The sequence below is a fragment of the Anopheles merus genome, chromosome 2R (assembly GCF_017562075.2).
Source record: "Anopheles merus strain MAF chromosome 2R, AmerM5.1, whole genome shotgun sequence".
In the NCBI taxonomy this organism is placed as follows: Eukaryota; Metazoa; Arthropoda; class Insecta; order Diptera; family Culicidae; genus Anopheles; species Anopheles merus.
In genome coordinates, this window is record NC_054082.1 from 35,800,014 (window position 1) to 35,820,861 (window position 20,848).

The 20,848-nt window shown below is 48.0% G+C and overlaps 1 protein-coding gene across 1 annotated transcript; it reads right to left on the reverse strand.

Annotated features, from left to right (window-relative positions):
* Positions 1-6,020: 6,020 nt before the first annotated feature.
* On the reverse strand, positions 6,021-19,245 carry LOC121590703. Its single transcript, XM_041910606.1, has 10 exons — positions 18,730-19,245; positions 14,473-14,558; positions 14,157-14,397; positions 13,950-14,083; positions 13,725-13,874; positions 13,491-13,637; positions 8,417-8,644; positions 7,030-7,122; positions 6,625-6,959; positions 6,021-6,521 (listed from the first exon to the last, which is right to left on the reverse strand). The coding sequence occupies exons 2-10, from the start codon at positions 14,546-14,548 to the stop codon at positions 6,279-6,281; spliced, it is 1,647 nt and encodes a 548-aa protein (XP_041766540.1). The 5' UTR covers positions 14,549-14,558; positions 18,730-19,245; the 3' UTR covers positions 6,021-6,278.
* Between the last annotated feature and the right edge of the window lie 1,603 nt (positions 19,246-20,848).

Here is a 20,848-nt window from a genome sequence, read left to right on the forward strand (position 1 = left end):
CTAATGAAAATGAGATTTATTTAATCTGTGCCATCAAATGTGTTGAAGCTCAGCAAAAAGCAATCTGCTCTCCGTAAACATCTAAGTCAAGGTAAAGTCGTTTAATTGCATAAGATAAAATCGTTCGACCGATATGCGCTGGAAAAAGGTGTGTGTGTGTCTGAATGGTGACGAGAGAGTGGAAGGGAGAGAGCCTTCATCATTGATTAGAAGCGTGCCCTTCGCGTAAATGGAGCGTTACAGTTATCAGCCCTCAATTGCACGCACGCAATGGACATTGTTTGGTGTTGTGTTAGGGCAGGGACGGGCTTTTTGCGACATTTGTCAGCAGCTGATAGAGTGGTGGCTTTTGTTTCGTTCGATATTAATCTGACCGTGCGAGTCACACCCAAGCTCGCCTATTCCACGCTCAGAGGGAAGCTCAAGTTAGTTTGCAGTTTCTGGAAAGTTTGTCAATTTTGTGTGCTTTGATGTACCTTGTATCATTTAAGGGTTAGCATCCAAAAAGAGTTTCTCTTTCACTGTCTTTACATGCCATATACACGCTGGAAGAACAACAGACCGAAGATTCAGCAAAAGCGAAAACCAAATCCCACGGATACTGACAATCACTTTCCGATGCGAATGACCGATACAGCGTCACGAAAAACAGACATTCCCTTCTCGGTTTTACACAGCAAAGCAGAGAAGCGTCGTTTCGGGTGGTTTATTAGCATTTCAGTACAGGAATTCTGACGCCACCACTATTGATCCTTCGAGAACGAACCAACGCGTCTCCCGGCGACAGAACGAGTTTGTCGCCCCTACACTACGGACGCTTCCGATCAGCAGGTTTCGTTCTTTTTCAGGCTGGCATGGATGTTTTGTGTTAACAAATAAAAAGGGAAAACCGTCCAAAACCCGGATCGATCCAGCCTGCTGCAAAGCGGCTTAAGACGAAATGCAAATTTATTGCGCCGAAAGGAACGATAACGTTAGATCGCTCTGTTGTGGTGCGCAATCGAATTCGAGCTCGTGGGAGTTGTTTTTCAAGCAAACCACCTTCGACTGCTCCACATTGGCTGTTTTGTAGATCGTGTAAAAGAGCAAAGTGTAGAAGAAAAAAAAAAGAAAGAAACAACAACCGAAAGTTTCCCCTGCCAGTTTTGTATTGTTTCGTATCTCAATTTCTCATTCTTGTTTGCGGTTCTCAGGAACGGGCTGGTGTTTCTGACGTGCCCAAAAGGAGCGGTTTAGTTGAAGCAATCCCTACAATAACTAGACACACAACACACACACACACAAATACCGCACCGATTACCACACGATGCAACCCGATGCAGGTGTGAGTAGGGTTAGCGAGGGTGAGTCGATTAAGGAATTCCCATCGTTGCCACCGTTCAATGAAAACGCTGTCGGTTTTATGAGTCAGCTGGAAAATGGTTAATTGTTTTCCGCGGGCCCGCAAAACCGAAACCATTCCCAGGCCGGAATGTGAATTTCCAAATTTTTGTTTGTTTTTGTTGCTGTTGCCGTCCATGTTGGGGGGAGGTGTGATTTGATTTTCCCGCTCTGAAACGCTCTGATTGAACGCTGAAAACCCCGGAGCGGAGGTTCGGGCAGTGTGCAACATTGCTTTGTGAGCTCAGCGCTTTAAATGTGTCACTGTAAACCTCTTCTTTTTTAAGTGCTTGGTGTTTAGAGCGCGTTTCTATGCGTTACAAGCGTTACCAAATGCTCGAATTGCACCCTGAGAAGTTGGATGTGGTTTGGCACAAAATGCTGCGCATGATAAAGCGTGTGCTACACAAACGGTACCAAATGCTGATCTTGAAATAATCGAACCGATTGATAGAAGGCCATGTAAAACTCACAAACATGAACCAACGGCCCTAGGCATGGCTATGCTGGCGTTTGCTGCACCATGGCCGTGAAATGGCATGCCACTGCAACCAAACTCAGTCTTTAGGCGCTCAGTGCCATCGTCTACCCGGTTGACAGGCAATGCTAAAAACCGGATGGAGTGGTATGTTTCTTTTTCATACATTCTTCATCCCGTGAATTGAATGAGAACGGATTTTAAGCAGAAAAAACTGTCTGTTCTGCGTGTGTGAGTGTATTTTTTTAAAAATCATTTCCATTTTCAGTAGCAACAGTAGCAGGGGAGATCAAAAGGGGGCACAGTTATCCGCAGCCGTACGGGGCCGGTTCGTTGCTGATAAGTGGCGTGAAGGCTGCAGAGAATCGCTGCGAACGAAGGTTAAGCGCGCTAGCAAAGCGTATCATTGTGGTCGAACCGGTGCGGGATTGCGGTGTGGTTCTGCGGGGAGGTTTAGTGTGTGGATGGAATTAAATTGGCATGAGCTGGAAGTCAGCTTCAAAAGCAGCATACTAGACAGGGATGGGAAAATGAAATGGAAAGGAAGTGGGCTTATATATTATTATTTTTGTGTTAGCACAAAATATTGACTGTATTCATCAATAGCATTCAGTAGACAAGAAATGAACCTGCTGGTGTAAACAATTGCGCTACATATATGAGTTCGTTCCATGGAGCAATCCAACCATTCAAGCACTCCGAATGTCCTCTACTTCCTTCATCGCACGCGTTCGCGCTTGATCGTGCCGGGTGGAAGAAATACTGCTCCGCTTCCTAATTCAATGACACGATACGGCTAATTATGCAGACACGTCAGTTATGCTTCCTCCTTGCTCGGTGCTGCATTAGCATTCCGCCGACTCCAGGGGCCGTTGTCGCGATTCTCTTATTCTCTATTGGCCTCTGCCCGTCAGTGAGCGCATCTAAATCGCATCAATTGGAGCAAAAAGCTGGCTACCCCCGACTGTCCAACGTCGCTAAAGCGTAACGCGTAACATGTGTGTGTTTGTGTCACACACGGAGGTTGCTAAGGTTCGTCGCTTGCGATTTATGTGGCTCGCACCAAAAACGTTACGACCGTTTGCAGGCAGGGAAGAGTTATTTATTCATTTATAAGCGGTGAAAGAGCGTGATCAAGTGGTTTTTCTGTTTCGCATTGATCGGTGCGAGCGTGTGCAGCCTACCCCATTCGTCATGGAAGCCTTTCGTGACACGATTCGTGACCCTTTCCGCAGTGTTCCGTGATGGTGGGAGCCGTGCCTGCATCAATCTTGCCGAAGGACCTCGAACCACGTGCTGGTGGAATTTTGATCTTATCGTGCCCGACAATGTGTTTTGCTCTGCTCGGCGATAAAATAGATCCTCAGCCTTCGTTCGTGAGTGGTAGCGTTCTTGGTAGCTGCAAGGCATTAGTTTGCTGATTGCTTTTGTGAGCAAATGTTTCATTACCGTCTTCGCCGGCTGTAGATTAATGAATTAATAATGCTCTTTCACTGCCAGCTCAAGGATGAAAGTGGCCCGGACCGGTGCACACTGGCTAGGAACTCCATTCTAATCGTACCAGCGGTTCCTCCCCTAAGGTTCCGATCATCTCTTTGCTACTTTGTATCGGGACTTGTGAGACCCGTTTTTACTGTGAGCACGCACAAGCACACCAAACCGCTGGTGAGCACCTTCTTCAGGCGCACGTCCTAAATGACGCTTGTACACTGTGGCGTGAGACGGGCGTTAGCAGTAGCGTTTGATGTTTTATTGTTGAATGTTTGTGCACTCTCTTTCCCCATCTGCGATCACCGGCGATGACAAAAAGCTCGCAGAACGTGGTGCGAGCAGTTTTCTAATTGTGCATTCGCCGGCAATAAAGTTCAATGTCGAGCCTTCGGTTTGGTTGACCTCCTCTGACCGTTCCATTCTCGGTTGTGGTTGAGCTTTGGTCGAATGGTGCGACTAGCAGGTGGTGTACGCTATTCCCAAGTCACGAGAGACGCATTAACTGCTGAGCCGGGTATTAGCCGGGTATTCGCATTTTATTGCTAATCATATTGATGCCCTTTTGCCTTTTTGACCTCGTAGTGCAAAATACAGAGGCCAGCCGGTACATGTAAGTGTGTAAGTATAGTAGTATGTAATAAATATTGAAACCATAATTTTGCTTCGATTAGTGTTTTATTATAAATAATGGCGATGCTTAAGTTAACCTCCATGATGCTTTTTTTGTGACGCTCACTGTAAATCATGTGCTAGATTTGCTTAGACCAAATGTTTATCACTTCCACAGAAAGCGATGCCTTAAACGGTTGCATTTGTTTGCCAAGCTTTGGTGCAAAGTGCTTTTAGATGTTGCGTCGTCAACGGTAGAATGAAAACCACACCCAACGGGTGGAATGCTGCTGCGGAATTCACACAGGAATTTATCTATTTGCCATCTAGAACATTCATTCTCGGAGGGAAAGAATTAGTGGGTTTCTTTTTGGTTCAATTAATTGAGCTTTATTGAAATTTAGAGCATTTTTATTTAAATCCGGGAAGAAAGCATAGATTTAAAACAACGCTGACCTTTCGTGCAAAAAGAGCGTTTTACGCCTTTGGGTATGCAATCTGCATATCATCAGGGTTGTAGCTGAGGTTTGAACTAGTGATGGGTAAAGTTGGCAAAAATCCGGAGTCGACTCCGATCCGACTCCGATAAATTCGGAATCGACTACGGCAGATAGGTCCGCGCGCAATATCCGGAGTCGTTCGGAACCGTCCGGAATCGCCGGGAGTCGTTCGGAGTCGTCCGGAGTCGCCCGGAGTCGCTCAGAGTTGTCCGGAGTCGTCCGGAGTCGCCCGGAGTCGCCCGGAGTCGTGCGGTGTTGAAGTCGCTCGGAGTCACCCGGAGTTGTCCGGAGTCGTCCGGAGTCCCCCGGAGTTGGAGTCGTCCGGAGTCGTCTGGAGTCGCCCGAAGTCGGAGTCATCCAGAGTCGTTAAGCATCACCTGGAGTTGGAGTCGTCCGGAGTTGTCTGGAATCGGGTCGGAGTCGTTTGGAGTCGTTCGGAATCGTCCGGAGTCATCTGGAGTCGGCCGTGGTCGGCTTGTATAGGAAGGGCACGCGCAAAGTGAAAGACATAAAAACACAACGAAAGGAAATGTTTCCGAACGACTCCGAACGTCTCCGAACGCCTCCGGGCGACTCCAGACGACTCCGATTCCGGGTGGATCTAGTGGTTCCATTTTGCCGGAGTTGGAATCGGACTAACAATAATCGGCGTCGGATTGGAGTCGTGGGTGCGCTCCATACAGCACATCATTAGTTTGAACGTGAACAGCTTAAATGTATGGTTTATTAGTTAACGGTTAGATAGTTTTCTTTTCATGAATTAAATGATGTTATGTAATTAAATGTAACTAACTAGCGTGTTTCTTCTTCTTATTTGGATTAATTACCGTTGTCGGTCAAGGCCTGCCTATACCACGAGTGGGCTTCTTTGCTTTCAGTGACTTATTCTTACCATATAGCAGGATAATTAGTCCTACGTATGGAGACACGCTCCATTCGGGACTTGAATCCATGACGGGCATGTTGTTAAGTCTTACAAGTTGACGCCAGTACTACGAGACTGGCATTTATTTTTTAATTAAAAATAGATTATTTTTTAACAATGCGGGTTGAAATTATATTATGTTTTTATTCTTCAACGCCGATGAACCTCTTACTGCTTTGAGTCTATTGGCCTCATTCGCCTCTTTTTTTGAGTCAATGGTTGGTTATAAACTTTTTATTAGGCATTTAAAAAATATTTATATACCATTTGGAGGTTACCTATATAGATGTGTTAGCTCCTACAAGGCTGGCAAGAAACGATTCTCAAGAAGATCATCTCTCCGTAACAAGAACTGAATCTTCAGTCTGTTGTTTAGGTCGACATGACCGCGTAGGCCGTTACAAAAAGAAAATAAAAATTAGATGAAGATGAACTCTATTCACGTAAAAAATTTGCATTCTTTTGGTGATACAAACTACTAAGGAAGTGAAGATATTTACACATCATTGCATGCTAGTAGCTCATGATCGAAGAGTTGGAGAAGTACGCAAACTAAACAATATAATAATGGGAGAAATATGAAACAAAAAAATAAACACATTAACTGTGTATTTGAAATTAATTTATTTCATTCTTACGTATTTACAGCACTTACACCCTACGCGCTTACATTATTGTGAGCAGTTCGTACACTATAATCACTATGCTTCGAACGTTTCCGTCCATCACTCCTTTCCTACAACATTACGTAGTCTACGTAGCCTAAAAACGAAATGAGCCTGCCGGCCTCAATGCTATCCGCTACTATTTACAACAATCGGGCACGGGTGCGTCCTTTAACCGCGCCCTTTTCGCCACCGGCGTCCTTGCGGCGGCTGTGTCCGGTGCGAAGCGCTTAAGCGATCCACAGCTTCAGCGGCAGCTTGTTGAACAGCTCGTTCCAGAGCCCGGTAAAGATGTCGGCCAGCCCGTGCTCCAGGTCGGACCGCAGCTCCGCGATCACTTCGTTCGCGTTCTGGTTGAGGAACAGGTTCAGCGATGCCCCGAGCACTTGATTCCCTTGGAACAGGTTGTCCAGATGTATGCGCATGCCCCCGACAAGGAAGGTCACTTTCATTTCCTCGATAAAGATTGCATCCTATTGTGGAGAGAGGAGGGGGAGGGAGATGGCAACGACATTAAGTAAACAACAACAACAAAGGCGAAGCGCAGCAGAACGGAAGATGTGTACGGATACGTACCTCCGGCAGTGGGCGCACAGAAAACTTGGTCACGACCGTTGTCTTGACGTTCTTGAGCGACATCGTTACGTCCCCGTCGCCGACCAGCGGCAGCAGCAGCACGTTCCCCTTCAGGTTGTAGGTCGCGTCGATGCGCAGCTTCGGTATCTCGAGATCGAAGCTGAGCGCGTGCTTCTCAAAGTCAAGCGACGCCCGCCGGACGGTCGTGTTGGAGGGGCCCTTGATGCTGAGCTTCTTGAAGCCGCCGCTGAGCGTCAGGCCACCGGAACCGCGCGACACCTGGATCGACTCTATCCGCAGTGGATCGAACGGTTGGACGCCGATCTCCGGAATGCCTGCGGGGTGTGGAAAGTTTATGCGATGCGTGAACCACCTACTGGTTGGATTAGTGTGGGGCGGACGTACCTTTGGCAATGTACGGGAACGTTCCCTCGAACATCTTCTTGAAGCAGTCGTCCTCGTTGGGATTGGCTCGCTTGCAGACCCGCAGCCACTCAGCTGAAAAGATATGGGTAACGGATGAAACGTTGGTAGCGCAATCAAAAGCTCGTTACTGGAGGTAATGTGATCTTCACGTGTGGATTGCACAACAAGCACCAAGCAGTGTTTAAAATCGTGTGTGTGTGTGTTTTTTTAAATTTCTTTATATCTCATACACAACTCCAAACAGCTTCAGCCCGGCACAATTTTGCCATAAAACTTTGAAGTTCAAAATCAAAACAAAACCCCGTAACACGCGCGCGCGCGAGCGCTCAATATTACGTCAGATCAGACGCGCTCGAGTCTCTGATCCGCGGTTGTTCCGTCTGCGCATGGTTCGCTCTCCGGTCGTTTACTTTCTCCGCCACGGCTGGTGGCTGGTGTTCGCTCGCTGGCTGGCTTACTGACCGATAAATCTTCTTGCCCCGTTGTGTTTATTCGCCTCGCTTTCCCGCCCCATCCGATCGATATGGTCATTTCTTCGCGCGATACGCAACCGACGGCGTATGAGAGCGTGTTTTGCGGCGTGGCGCATAAATGCAATGCCAAGCGTGTAGCGCTCCCGGCGCAGGTTGTAATTTGGATGCGAAAATTCGATCAGTATGCAGCTCGGTAAGGCTCGCCGCGCGAATGCTGCCTGCTGTACGGGTGACGCAACCGGACTGGCCTACTGGGGGAGGGGGGAGTGCAGAAAGTATGAAAAAAAGCGACGAAAAAGCGCACACCGTTGATGTGTCCCGACGCGTTGCTGTAGACCACCGAGCGGGTAGTTTATGAGGGGGTCTTTTTTTAATGCGGCTCTATGTGGTTAGGATGGGATTTGTGTTTAGTATGCCGGTGTGAGGTGGAGATGCGTGCCGTGGCGCAGTGTTATAGCAAGTGAGCTAGGAGCGATGAATGCAAAGTGTCTAATTTAATCGTAATGTGTGCTTCGTGCTCAGCCTGAGGTGCTTGGGACGATCTTTGTTTGGGGGTGGTTGGTGTGCAAAACATAAGAATGTATCGTTATTGGAGAATGCTGTAGGCTCTCTTGATTGCTTTTCCTTTTTTAATGTTTTTTTTTATGCATACTACACTTCAAGAAAGATATTCTTAAGATCAGCTTGAACATGGTGGAATTAAACTGATAGCACCAAAGACACTTAATTAGTAAAATCATCGAAAAACATGCCCAAATGCTTTACTTTAAGTTTAATACGAGACAGCTTGTACCTCATATTATAAACACTCTTTCCCTTTTAATTGTGCAGCAATGATCAACCACCAATTTTAAAAGTGTAATTTAATCACCCCAGCGCAACGCCATGCTTACGTTTCTCTTGGTACTGCGGCACGTCCTTATTCCTAATCGCGATCTCCTTCGCTTCGGCCACGTGGAAAATTACCGCCGACAGCACGGCGAGCACGGCGATCGTCACCGACCCGCTGACCATGTTGGGCCGTAACCGTGTCACCCGCGCGCTTTGGCCTCGACCAGAGCGACCCACTGCACTTCCAGAACGATCCATTGCGGTCACTTGCAGCGGCACTGCTAGAAAGCGTCAGCGAGCTTCAACGAACTAACAACAACGAGGGCTGACACTCCGTACCGTACCGTTCGCGTACACCGATACCACCCGACTGTACCACCGTCCAAAGGAAGCGGGCTGGTTTTGTTGACTGTGTTCGCTCAAAGTGAATCTCGTCCTGCAAGTACCGCTCGGATCACGGATCTAATGATGGGAGCTTGGCTGGGATCGGCAGCACAGCAGCGATCGGATCTGGCCGATTTCGTCACACACAAACCCGTCCGTCGTGTGGCGGTTTTCCGCCACTTTTCGCAACCGACAACCGACGACCGTTTCGCAATGCCCACCCGTCCGTACCGGGCGCCCACGATGCAAACGAGAAGTGCAAAGTGCACCGAAGTTTCGAGTGTCTAGAACTTCGCAACGGATTTCAGTACGACCGGATCCGGAGCTGGCACGCGTTTAATCGAACCAAAAAAAAAAAAAAAACACCAAACTCGCGCACACCCATACGCGCCCGCACACGCTCTCACACGGCCGTTGAAATGGTGCCAAAGACGCTGTACCGCGTGATATTTTGCAACGAAAGACTTCAACGCTCATACACAAATATAGGCGACGAACGGTTGTTGCAGTGTTGCAAGTAAGAACGGAACGGACTGGAACTTGGACTTGGACACTTGGGCCGATCTGCGCTGCACTACACTTTCGACAGTGCCGTCCGTTGCGGTCGAGGGCTGTACGGTTAATGGAAAGTGAGTTTGGCCCGTCCGTCCGATGGCACGTTCGAGCTGGAATTCGGACGGACACAGGGGAACGGGACGGATCGCGCGCGCACGCTCATGCTCCCCTCCATGCAACATGGGGTTCAGTAGCTTTTCTGTGGCGTGGAACCTGGAGGCGATTGTTTACGATTTACGCCAGTGCTGCGTGTAAATAATCGAAACCTCGGCGCATGCAGCTTCTTCCTTCTTTTCGGTGTAGGGTGGGTAAGGGTGTTTGGTGTTTATTTGCTCTTCAGTGCAGCTTTTGGTTGAGCCTGAACCTCGGTAAAAGTAGTTCCATTCCAATGGAACGGAGGGCGGAAGTGGGTGCCCTTCCCAGAGTTGGTAGGCGGCTTGAATGCAGTCGTCCTTTCGGGATGATAGTTTGCAAGGTAAACAAAACCTCCACAAGCGAAGGGCGTGAAGGAATGTAAATTTACTTCCAAGATCGTTCGAACACGTACAATGATATTTAAGCTCACTGTATTTTGAAACATTTTTTAAATTATTTTATTTTTGACCTAACTTGAACATTAACTTCACTCAATTTCGTTAAAAAGAGCCTTAAATAATCTCATCTCATCTCGCTGCTCAAAATACAATTCTTGTCCTATATTCTTGTCATCTTAACACCTTTATATTCAATTTCAATCGTTTCTCCCCCACCCATCCCACTCATCAGCAGGTGTAAAGATTTGGCAAAACGATTAAGACTTCAGCCAGCCACAGTGGTGGGAGTAGAGCGAGGAGCAAGGCCTCCATTCGGTTCGGTTACATCGGTGGTGGCACGCCAGACGCCATAATTAGACATAAGCACACCCGTCACAACACGCCACGCCGGCGTTGTGCAACGCGTGGTTGATAATTCTTCACTTCCTCGTGTGGGTCCAAATAAAGCTCACTTTAACGCTCAATAGTTTTGGTCGCGTTTTTCGGGCGGATCGTTTGCGCACACGCAGCCAGCGGCAGTAAACTTTCAAGCGTACAAACACTGCGCCACTGTGCCACTGCGAAACAAAAAAGCAGCGCTTTGATGGGGTGTGGAAGGAAGCATCTCATCCCTGAGTTGCTTCCTGTACCGAATGGTTTTGGATGAGTTGTTGTGATTTATTAACGTACACCACGGATTGGGCTGCATGCTTCGAATGGTAGAATATCAGGTCTTCAGCTCAGTTCGGGTGGCGTGCGGTAACGTAGCCGATCGCTGCCGAATACCGATCGATGATCCGAAGCGTTTTCGGCTGAACCCTGCCGATCGAACTGACTGAACTTTCTTCTTTGTGCGAAAGAGCCAGAGACAAAGAGAGCGAGAGTGAGGGCGAAGAAAGGAAGCTGCAAATGCTTGCCTTCCCCCGTAACACACCGTAAGACGAAGGAGTCGGCCAGGGCGCCGGGCCCGATAATGACGATAAGTGCTTACGAAACGTGTCGTACGAACGAACGGCTTGTGTGATAAGTGAGCGATGCCTTTTGCGCTCGCTGGCTCGTTGTGGGTGTTGCATAATGGCATCATACCGGCAAGAAGAAAATGAGAAAGGAGCAAAAGCGCCCGCGTCCGGTGCTGCCGGTGCCGATGGGATGCCGGGGGATGGATTCACCTACTGACCATCATTTCGAGCGATGAATCTGCGCTACGTGGAAAGTTGGTGGAGAGCGGATGTGTGGGCAGGACAGGCAACATCAACATAAGCACGTTCATTAACCGATGTTATGTGTGGATCAAGAGATGCGGATCGCGCCATACATGTATCGGAAACATTATGCTTCGTTTGCTGCAGCGTGATTGTGGAAAGGAAGATTTTGATGAATTTATTACAAGCTGGCAAATTGCTTGACGGACGTTTCTACACAAACAACAATATTTTGTGTAACATTTTTGGCAATCGCTTCTATTTATCTATTTTTGTTTGATGTACATTGAAACGAATCCATCTCCACCTCGTTAACGATTGCTTCGCTTTACTCAATGGCCTAATAAATGAAACACTTGCTGCATCCCAAAAGCAACCAACCAATGGCGCATCGAAATTGCTTCCTATTTATTTTGCATATAAAAAAATTGTTTGATCGAAACGCCACAGTTGAAGTGTTAACTTGACGATTAATCCGACTCGCTTGTTTGCAGATGGCGTGTCTGTTTGGCCACGCCATGCCTACCAAACGGAATCGATATGCCGCAGAGGTTTGCAAATTGATTAAGCTGTTTTCAGTGTGTGTTTTTTTTTTGGTCATTGTCTTCTGTGAGCAAAACGATAAGAATTAGCAGTAAAAAGAAGTTTTTTGTATGTGTGTGTATGCAAGAGAATGTGGCCGAGGGTGTGAACACAAAATGCGACCAGGGTGGAATGTTAAGTTCGTTCCAGGCAGTGTTTGAATTGCGTGGCTCGTGCGTGACGTTATGTTACGCGCAATGTTATGTGTTATATGTTCTTCTGGAATGGTCTTTTTTCCAACAGGGGCGCCAACCTGCCTGTGGGGGTATGTAGGTTGCACTGGAGCTGTTATTAATTTAGCATCGATGGGTGGTTGGGTGGGCGTTTGGGAAGAACATTACATGCGCTAAGAAAAGCGGCATCGTGAAGCTCGTTAAGAGTCGTTAGATTAAAGGGCTGTGCTAATGAATTGTAATGAAAATTGTAAACATGATACCTACGCCTTTCCTTCTGCTTAGTTGCTGTGATCATGCATACACCCCTTGCGGCGGTGTTGTTGGAAGGGTTGCATAAACAAGGGTAAGGTTGGGCAGATGTGCAACGTTTTGATGGTGAGCTAGATGAGCACGAGCAATGCACATGAAACTGAAAATGTTTTCGTAAAAGAATCGTGTAGATCTATTCAAAGTGACAAAAACGTTTGTCTTGAAAAGCGAGAGATGAACAGTTTCAACATAAACCAAAACATAAATATAAATTAGGATCAGTCTTAGTATCCGTCACACTAAAGCATGTAAACATGATCAACTTCCGATTAGTTTGCCAAACCCTGGAGTAGTTCCAATAGTTACCTAAAAGCTTGAAGCTCGATTCAAGCTCAACTTTGATTGACGGATTATTTAGCCATAAACAGGATTGCTATAAAGCTCAGAGCAAGTTTATGGAAAAGTTTAAGCGAGCTATAAAAAAGCCATAATAAAACGATGGAACTGTCCCGCCATGCAATTGACAGCGATTTGCGAGGGAGCGCGAGGGCTCGCACGCCAAACAAGTTCACAGCCCCAGAGCCCTCGCACTAAAGAGCTTGCGAGCCTTGGTACTTTTTTCACTCCTAGTTTTAGCAGTTATAATTATAGCACCACGAGACCAGATATAACATTGCAAATTATAGCTTACTAAACGCCTACATTTTGAGATTTTATTTTGCAAAAATCCAAAAAAGTTGGAAAAGTAATCTTTTCGACAAATAACACAGCAAAATAATAATTTGTGAATAAATATTAAATACTTTTTTAAATATCTTAAGATTTTGAGCACAAGATACCACTTGCAACCCTGGCAATGTTTGACGGGGTAAGACAGTTTGGAACATCGTCAACTTTTTTATCATAAAAAGCTAGTAGTACAATATTGATATAAAACTAGAGTTAAAAACTAGTAAAATAGAAAAAAAGAGAACCAAAAACCCTTTTAATATCCATGGTGCAGTCATCAATGTAGTAAACGTTCAAACATATACGCCAAATATTTGGATCCAAATGTGAAAAAATCTTTATTAAAACCACAACAACAGTTCTCTGCTTTTAACCATTTCGATCCTATTCGTTTCCGGTGGTTCTACTTATATTACTATGTACAGGTCGTGAAAGTGTCGTGTCACCGATGTGCGCATGTGTTTTGCAAAAGCTTTGCAGAACCTTCGCTTTACATGAAAGCTCTATTCATTTCACAGACACGTGTGCGTGCTCGCATACGATGGTGGTTGTTCATAGAAGGAAAAGGTGTTTGTTTTGTAAAACGTTTGAGGGTTTGTGGAGTGAAAGAGCAAGAAAAGAAGGTGCAATTATTCCGAAGCAAAATGGTTACATTAACAGAAAAAAAAAACAGAAACTAAATAATACACCCTTAAGCGAAAGCTAATCACAAATTACAGCTGTCGTCCCGCATGTGTCCCTCAGCTCAGGGAAAGAGCACCTCCTCCGGGAAGCGCTCGAGGATTTTGTTGCCTGTACGCTTGAATATCCTCTGGAGGGCTTTCTCGATCAGCGGAATAAGCTCGGTGCTGAGCAGGTTGAAGTTCTGGTTGATGGTTTCGTTGATGATTTCACCTGCAGAATTCCGGAAATAGAAGCAAGATGGTATAATAAAAAAAGCCAGCTCGAACACACAATTTTCATTGCTCTAAAGAAGCTCACCCAGCACACGGTCACCGCCGAACAGATTCTCCAGCTTCACCCGACCATCCGATACGCGAATTTTAATGTCGAGCTTAGCGAGGGAGAGATGATCCTTGCCGTTGATGCGCTTACGATCGCCCTTGATGCGCACGCTGCCGATACCTTGAGCTACAGGGAAAAGGGTATAGAATTTAAATTAACAACAGTTTCTAGACAAAACCAAACCGCTCCACTTGCACTCACTGAAGTTTCCAGTAAATTTGCCCGAACCCTTGACGGGAAGCAGCAGAATCCGGCCATCGACAACGTACCGGCCCTCGACGTACAGATGCGGCAGCTCCAGCTCAAACGAGTAAATCTTTCCGTACTCGATCACACTGCCGAGCGAGAAGAGCAAAAACACATACGATCAATCGAAGCTACCAGAGCTGTGCTGTGCTGGAGACTTACTTGAGCTTTTTCAGCTTAAAGTTCGACGGACCGTACGCCTTGATGTCCTTCGCCGAGATACTGACGCCCTGGCCGGGCACACTCTCCGCCACGATCAGATCCCCGAGATGGATCGGATCGATCGAGGGTATGTCTAGCTCGGGGATGCCGCGCGCTAGATACGGGCGGAGCGTTTCGATCGACTCCTTCATGCACTCGGTCAGCTTGGGATCCTCGCGGTGGCAGACGTGCAGGTACTCCGCTAAAATGGTGGGATTAACGGTGAGCGGGTCAGTGATGGTGGCAGCCGAATATGGAAGCCGTGTGTGATACTTACGAAGATCGACAGCATCGACCGTTGCACCGAGCGTGACCAGGGCCACCAGAAGCCACGAAGCGCTGAGTTTGTTCATGCTGGGTGCGCTGGCAAGAGTGGCAGAGCAATAGAAGAGAAGATAGTTATTCGAAATTAAGAACGTTGATAGAACAATAATGACGTATGCATGTAATTACACAACCATTTCTGCAAATGGTAAGGGTCAAGTGTGCAGTTAGCTGAATAATGGAATGAATCCGGCTCGAAGGACCACACACTGATAACGTCGACTATGGCCTACTATGCCGATTTTCGCCACAAATGGAGAACTTTCCTCTCTGTAAATGTCCGTTCCCCTTTCCGAGTGCATAATTGTAGGCGCGTACCGTTTCCGGTGCCTTCCTCTCGCACCCCAACCTGCCCCGCAACAAAGGTCACCGGCTCTAATCGATGCTGGAAGAGTCACTGCTGGGAAACTAGTACAATGGCACCTTGTCAGCGAGCTACTTAACCCGCTAAAAACTTAAACTTAACCCTCCACCCTCCCGGCTTCGGCAGCCATTGTCCGCCAAGTCATAGAGCCGCACGAGTGGCAAACCTCGTTAACGGGCAGGTCAGGTGCAATCCAGTTGGTCGTTAGAGGGTAAGAGCCTCCCCGCCTCCATTAGTCGAACGCGCAGCTCTCTGTATGCTGTGTCGTTCGCCTGCTGCACACCGGCAACGGTGTGCGGTACAGTTTCGCACACTTCTGCCTCTTTAATTGTATTAATTGCAGAACGCAGAAGCTATCACGAACCGAGCCGTGCTACGAGTTTCTTTCGTTGCTTCATGGCAAAGAAGAAGAAAAAACGGAGCACCTCTAATTGCTCGGTCCGAAAAATGGTCCGACTGCTGCTGCGGTGTGCAGCGAGGTTTTGCAGGTGAGGGTGTGTTTGCAAATGTGCAACACTAATCAAAGGGTCTCCGTTCCGACCGTGCGCGCAGGCGTACCGTGGGGGCGATATTCTTTGCAAAACGGTTAATTTTCTTGCAAACTTTAATGCACAAGACGTCCGGGGGGGGGGGGGGGGGAGGGGGGGGGGGTGGGTAGAGGTCGTATGTAATTAGCCGGATAGTGGTTCTCTTGTGCGCTTCTACCCCCGGGTAGCCCCGATTGTCGTCGATCGTGATCGGATCGGGAAAGTGGTTTCTAAGAAGTCGAGATCTCTTTGCGTTAGACCTAGGGAGCGTGGGGCCGTAGTGCGTATAGAAACGGGTTCTATAATTCTTCTTGCAACCCGCAGTGCAGTGCAGTTTGGTGCAGCAGAAACTTGACATTGGCTGGGTACAATTATGCCGAACCGGGGTTAGCTTTACTTTCTTGCTTGCTTGCTTTGCCCCTGGTAATTATCGGACCGGACTTTGACCATCCATCGAAGGGAGTGTTTTAGAGAGCGGAGAGTTCAAGGGTGTGCGGTGGCGAGAAGCAAGAAGGCGTTTGATTTACCCCGACACTTATCTTTAGCACTAATACCTATTGCTCACAAACGCCCATTGCCTGTAACAGGGGCCCAAAGGCAAAGGTGGCGTAGGAGTCGAGCAAACCGCAAAGATACCTGCAGAAGTAAAACAAAACCTCACACAGTTTTGCAAACCATTGCACCACCGGTTAGCCGACTCGGCGACCCGTCGATCGTGCTGGCTCATCCACCGAGATGCTGGGGGTTCGTCGCCTGGCGGATGTTGAAGTCAAACGCACTGTTTCAAGGCTCCAACCGGGCACTCTAGCGCGCACGGTTTGTCGCATCACGCAGGCGCTAGAAATCGATACACGAACCTGTGATGCTGTCGAAACCGAAAGTTCGTAGAACCCTTGCCCCGCGCGGTACAGCAAGGCACGCGGGGCTGGGTAGAACGGCACCAGAACCGAGCCAAACACATAGGCATATTGCATCATAAGAAGATGGAGAGAGAGAAAAAAAACCCCGATCGAGCAACAACGGTGACAGCTTGTCGCAGAACTTAATACCACCGTTCAAGGCGAGTCGAACGTTGAACGTGGGGCTCCGTTCCGTTGCGGTGCGATGGCACCGGCACGGGGGGGTGCCAAAAAGGGGTTTAATTTTCGATGCGTTCTTTGGCTTTGGCTAATGTTCTGGAAAATTATGGCGTCTGGTTTATGGCTAAAGTATGGCGAGTAAAACCCCGAACAGTTGTGCTGCTAAAATGTGAAGATGCAACCGGTTTTGTTATGGGTAATCTTCCCTCCCCCAAAAACATGTGCAGCAGTGGAGCGAGCTGGGTGAAGTAAAACCAGTGTCGATCGAACATACAATAAGCAGTGAAAGACGATCTTCACGACACGATGCAAGAAGCAGAGGCTGAAAACGAAAACCCCCAAAATGAGTTGACCTTGGCAAATGGTTTAGCTCTTGTCGTTTGTTTGGGCGATATTGCTCTCGCTCTCGCACCCTCTTTCTCTCCTTGCTTTCTCTTTCGCTGCCGTTTATCACACACCCCGTTTATCGCTTACTCCAAAAAGAAAAAGAAAATAAAAAAAGGCATCTCCATCCTGTCCCAAACCGTTTCATCATCCCCTTTACGCGCGCACGTGGCACCCGGTGGCGTGTGTTTGATGTCGATAATTCAGCTTCGCCCCTCGTCTCGTGGGCGTGCGGTCCGACAGACGATGCACCTTCTGCGAGTGCAGTTGCATTCCAATGGGTTTGACCAGTGGCCGAAAAAAAGAGCGTCCACGGGTATCCTTGAAGCTGCAGTTTTTAGGTGTCGTCGCGTGATCTTGAATCACGCATTCCAAAAAACACCTTCCAGCTTTAGTCCAACGTCCACCAAACGACCCGATACTGCCCCGTCTCCCTCGTGAGCCTGGACGTGAGCGTGAGCCTGGACCTGAAGGAGCCAACGGAGCCCCCGCCTGAAGGTCACCCGAGCACGAAACTCTTAAACCGGCTCCGGTGGTTTTTAGGATGGATTAAATTCAATCGAGACAGTTTAGCGGTTTGGACGAGAGGCGACCACGCTTCGACTTGTCTTCCCTTCCCACAGAAATAGAAGAAGAAAGAAAATAAAAAAAAAACGGCGTCGATGATAGGGGAGGTTTGCAATCATCGTTCACCTATCACGCCGACACCGAAGCGATCGTTTTGACCTTCCGAGTTTCCGCTAGGGAAATGTGGCGAAAATAGACACGGCCGCTTGAGCAACGCTTGAGCGAGACCCAGGGGGCAGCACGGTGATGGTGCGGAACAGTCCGGTGCCGCGGTGGTGATGTGGTAAGCTTTTTAAGCGGGTCATTGAAATTTCCCTACCACAGACGGACAGACGGATAGTAGCTGGATTGGAAATAGGTGAGGTAGAGAAATAGGAAAGCGAAAGTTTTGTTTTTGTCAATCGTTCAAGAAAATCGATCGAAAACGTGAATGAGCTAAGACCTCATCGATGTTATTTCAGATGGCCTGATAATATCGATCTGTAGATAAGAGAACGACATGTTTCTAAGAGCCTTCTCTCCAAAGCATAAAATCAATACTGAACGAGTAAGCCAAAATGTGTTCAAAAGGTTCTCCCAGCTTTAAGCTTCCTTCGTCCGACACATCCTTTGCATAAACAGCCAATGTTCCGCTCATCGGTCCAAGATTCGCCTATCCCTCACAACCAACCGTCCACAACGATCACTTTCAATCCACGGGACACCTCGCGCCTCCACCGGGGGGTGGACCTCCCGACCGACAGCTCGTTTGGCCGAGTTTCACAACCCCAAAACAACCCTTTCATCGAACTCTGTGTAGCATAAAAATCTCTCCCCATCCCTCTCTCTCTCTCTCTCTCTCTCTCTCTCTCTCTCTCACACACATACACACTCCCTCTGCTCGCCTTCATTTTCATACGGGCATCCCGCTCGCTGTGTGCCGGCTGTGTGCAATCAGTCAGCCCAACCGCAGGTTGAGGTGGCTGCCCCCCCCCAACTCCCAGAATCGATCAAACGCCGCAATGGAACGCGAAAATTCGCACCGGTTCGCCTTGGAACGCACCGAAACAGGTGCAGGTGCACGCGCCTGGCTTCGGCGCGTTGATGCAACTCGATGCTCGCCTCGAATCGATTGCAGAAGGTAAACACACACGCACGCACGCACACAGACACACACACGCCGAACGCCAATCTAATGCTGGCCTGCGCTGCGACACACAGCTGGCAAGCGGGTAAAAGCGTCGTGAACATTCCATGGGAGGTGTAAAATTGGTGATAAAAATCGGTGCCACTCACCTACCTACGCTTACCTGGTTGTGAACTTGTAAAGGCTTACAGGATCTTCACTGGCTGGGGAGGTTTGTTTGTTTGTTTGTTTTTTTTTTAACGGATACGGATGTAACTGACCGTTTGATGTTTCGATACCGTTCGGGCTGTGCTGCCTAGTATCGGAGGGAGAATGTCACTGGTACAGCTTTATCGTTTCGAAGCTGGTGTAGCAGCTGCATCTGGCGTTATCAAATTTCTGTATCCACGAAACTGCCCCAAAAAAACACAAACACACACACCCACACACACAAAACTCCAAAAATAAATCACCGATACTACCGAGCAGCGATCAAGCAGGGAGCGCACACAGCACACAAAACTGACACGGCAACGCACACACAACAACAACAACAAAAAACGAGCGCACAAACACACCCGGTACGCAGGATCTGGCTGTGTCCGTTCGGTTCGGTGACGTTTTTGCAAATGAATGTCCGAATGCCCGAAACGGAACGGTGGCGAGAATTTCAGCGACCGACTGGATGTGGCAATCGGCAACATAAGTTTTATATACCGCGGCAAGGGCAGCCAGAGTCGGAGCGAGACAGCCGCGGCCGCAGTCGGGTAGGTGAGGTGGTGAAAAAAAAAAAAGAAACACACACACCGGTGGGAAGGTTCGTGGCTTCGTGCCGCATTGCAGTCTTTCGTTTGAGAACGAGCGACACGCTGATAGGGGGCCGGATCGGACGATCGACACATAGTGCACACCGAGCCGGTGGGGTAGGGGGAAGGCGTGAAGGGGTTGAAGAAGGGTGAAAGGGGAGGAGGCGGTAGAGGGCTTTGCGATGAAGCTGGTGACACCAATCGGATGACGAGCCGGTCGCCTCGGTTTAGGATATTCTGCCCCAGCTTGCAAGCGGTAGCGAACGATCGAGAGCGATCGGTAGCTTGCGCTTCGGAATAGATTACCGCGCTGATTAATGCCACCATGGAGGGGAAGGGGGTGCGGGGGGGGGGTGGATGCTTGCGCCGTGGCACTGTGCATGTGGGTTGTGTATGTGGAGGGAAGGAAGGAGAGGGTTTGCTGGTGGTGTTCTGGGTTCTGGACTGCGCCAGGGTGCGCTGTGCTGGTAGCGAGATCGTGCCGATCGTGCGTCACATTCCAGTTGCTGCAACGGTTGCCGTAGGGTTTCGGAAAGGCTCCAGGGGAGGGGAGGGAGAGGAGGATGGGGGCCACCTTTGGTGCGATACGTGACAAGGAACCGAATGGCGACCGATTGCAAAACATCTTCCGTGTCGGAATGGAGTAGCTATTGCCAGAGGATGAGCATTTAGCAACAGCTCTTGGTCACAGTGGATCAACGAATTTAGCAAATGGGATACGCTTAGAAAGTAATTCGCATTTTACTCTTTATACCATATTCTTATCCGCGTTGAATAGAAGTAAAATGTACCGAAACTGGTTTAGGAAATGATGGAGCCAAGCCTGCCACGAACAAGTTTAGGTGGATTGTGTTGTCTAGCCTCTCGAGGAATATTCCATCATTATGCATTACATAAGTCGTGCAATTGATAGCTAATTAATAAGAAAATGTACTTTAATAAACACGAGCTCATGAACACGAAGCTTCCATTAACAAATGTTATGTTAATGGCTTCTTCGCTGTTACTTAAATTAATTCGGCTAATTCACTCACATTTGATTTTAAGATTACACGCCTCGTGACAATCACCGTAAGCAGCCATTATTGCCGCATCGTTGTACTTAACCCTTTGGCACAGTGGTTGTTAATACTGCTGCTAATTAGCATAACCAAGCGTCGGCGATGGCGGGCGAGCAAAGATCAGGTAGTTTGTGCTGTTTTGTACGAGACAAGCTACTTTACCTTTAGCCATATTGTTAGAGATTTTAAAAATAACCTCTTTTTTACATCAAAATTCTCCGAAAAAAATAAAAACAACACCAAAATTCAATAACGCCTTAATGATTGAGTTCAGCAGTAAATAAACAACAGCAACAAATACTGACAGCGAATGCAAATTTGAAATCGAAAGCCATTAACCGGTATGGCGGACCATCTTCAACCTGCTTCCCACCCGAGAACGGCATTCAAACCCGCGGGCTGTGAAGTGTTTATCTGCCCGGCGTGGAGTTTGGTT

Coding starts and splice junctions, on each gene's coding strand:
- LOC121590703 (XM_041910606.1), bottom strand. CDS start 14,548: ATGAACAAACTCAGCGCTTCGTGGCTTCTGGTGGCCCTGGTCACGCTC. Junction 13,638..13,724: donor CGGCGGTGACCGTGTGCTGG/GTGAGCTTCTTT, acceptor GGAATTCTGCAG/GTGAAATCATCAACGAAACC. Junction 7,123..8,416: donor GCCGCAGTACCAAGAGAAAC/GTAAGCATGGCG, acceptor ATATCTTTTCAG/CTGAGTGGCTGCGGGTCTGC.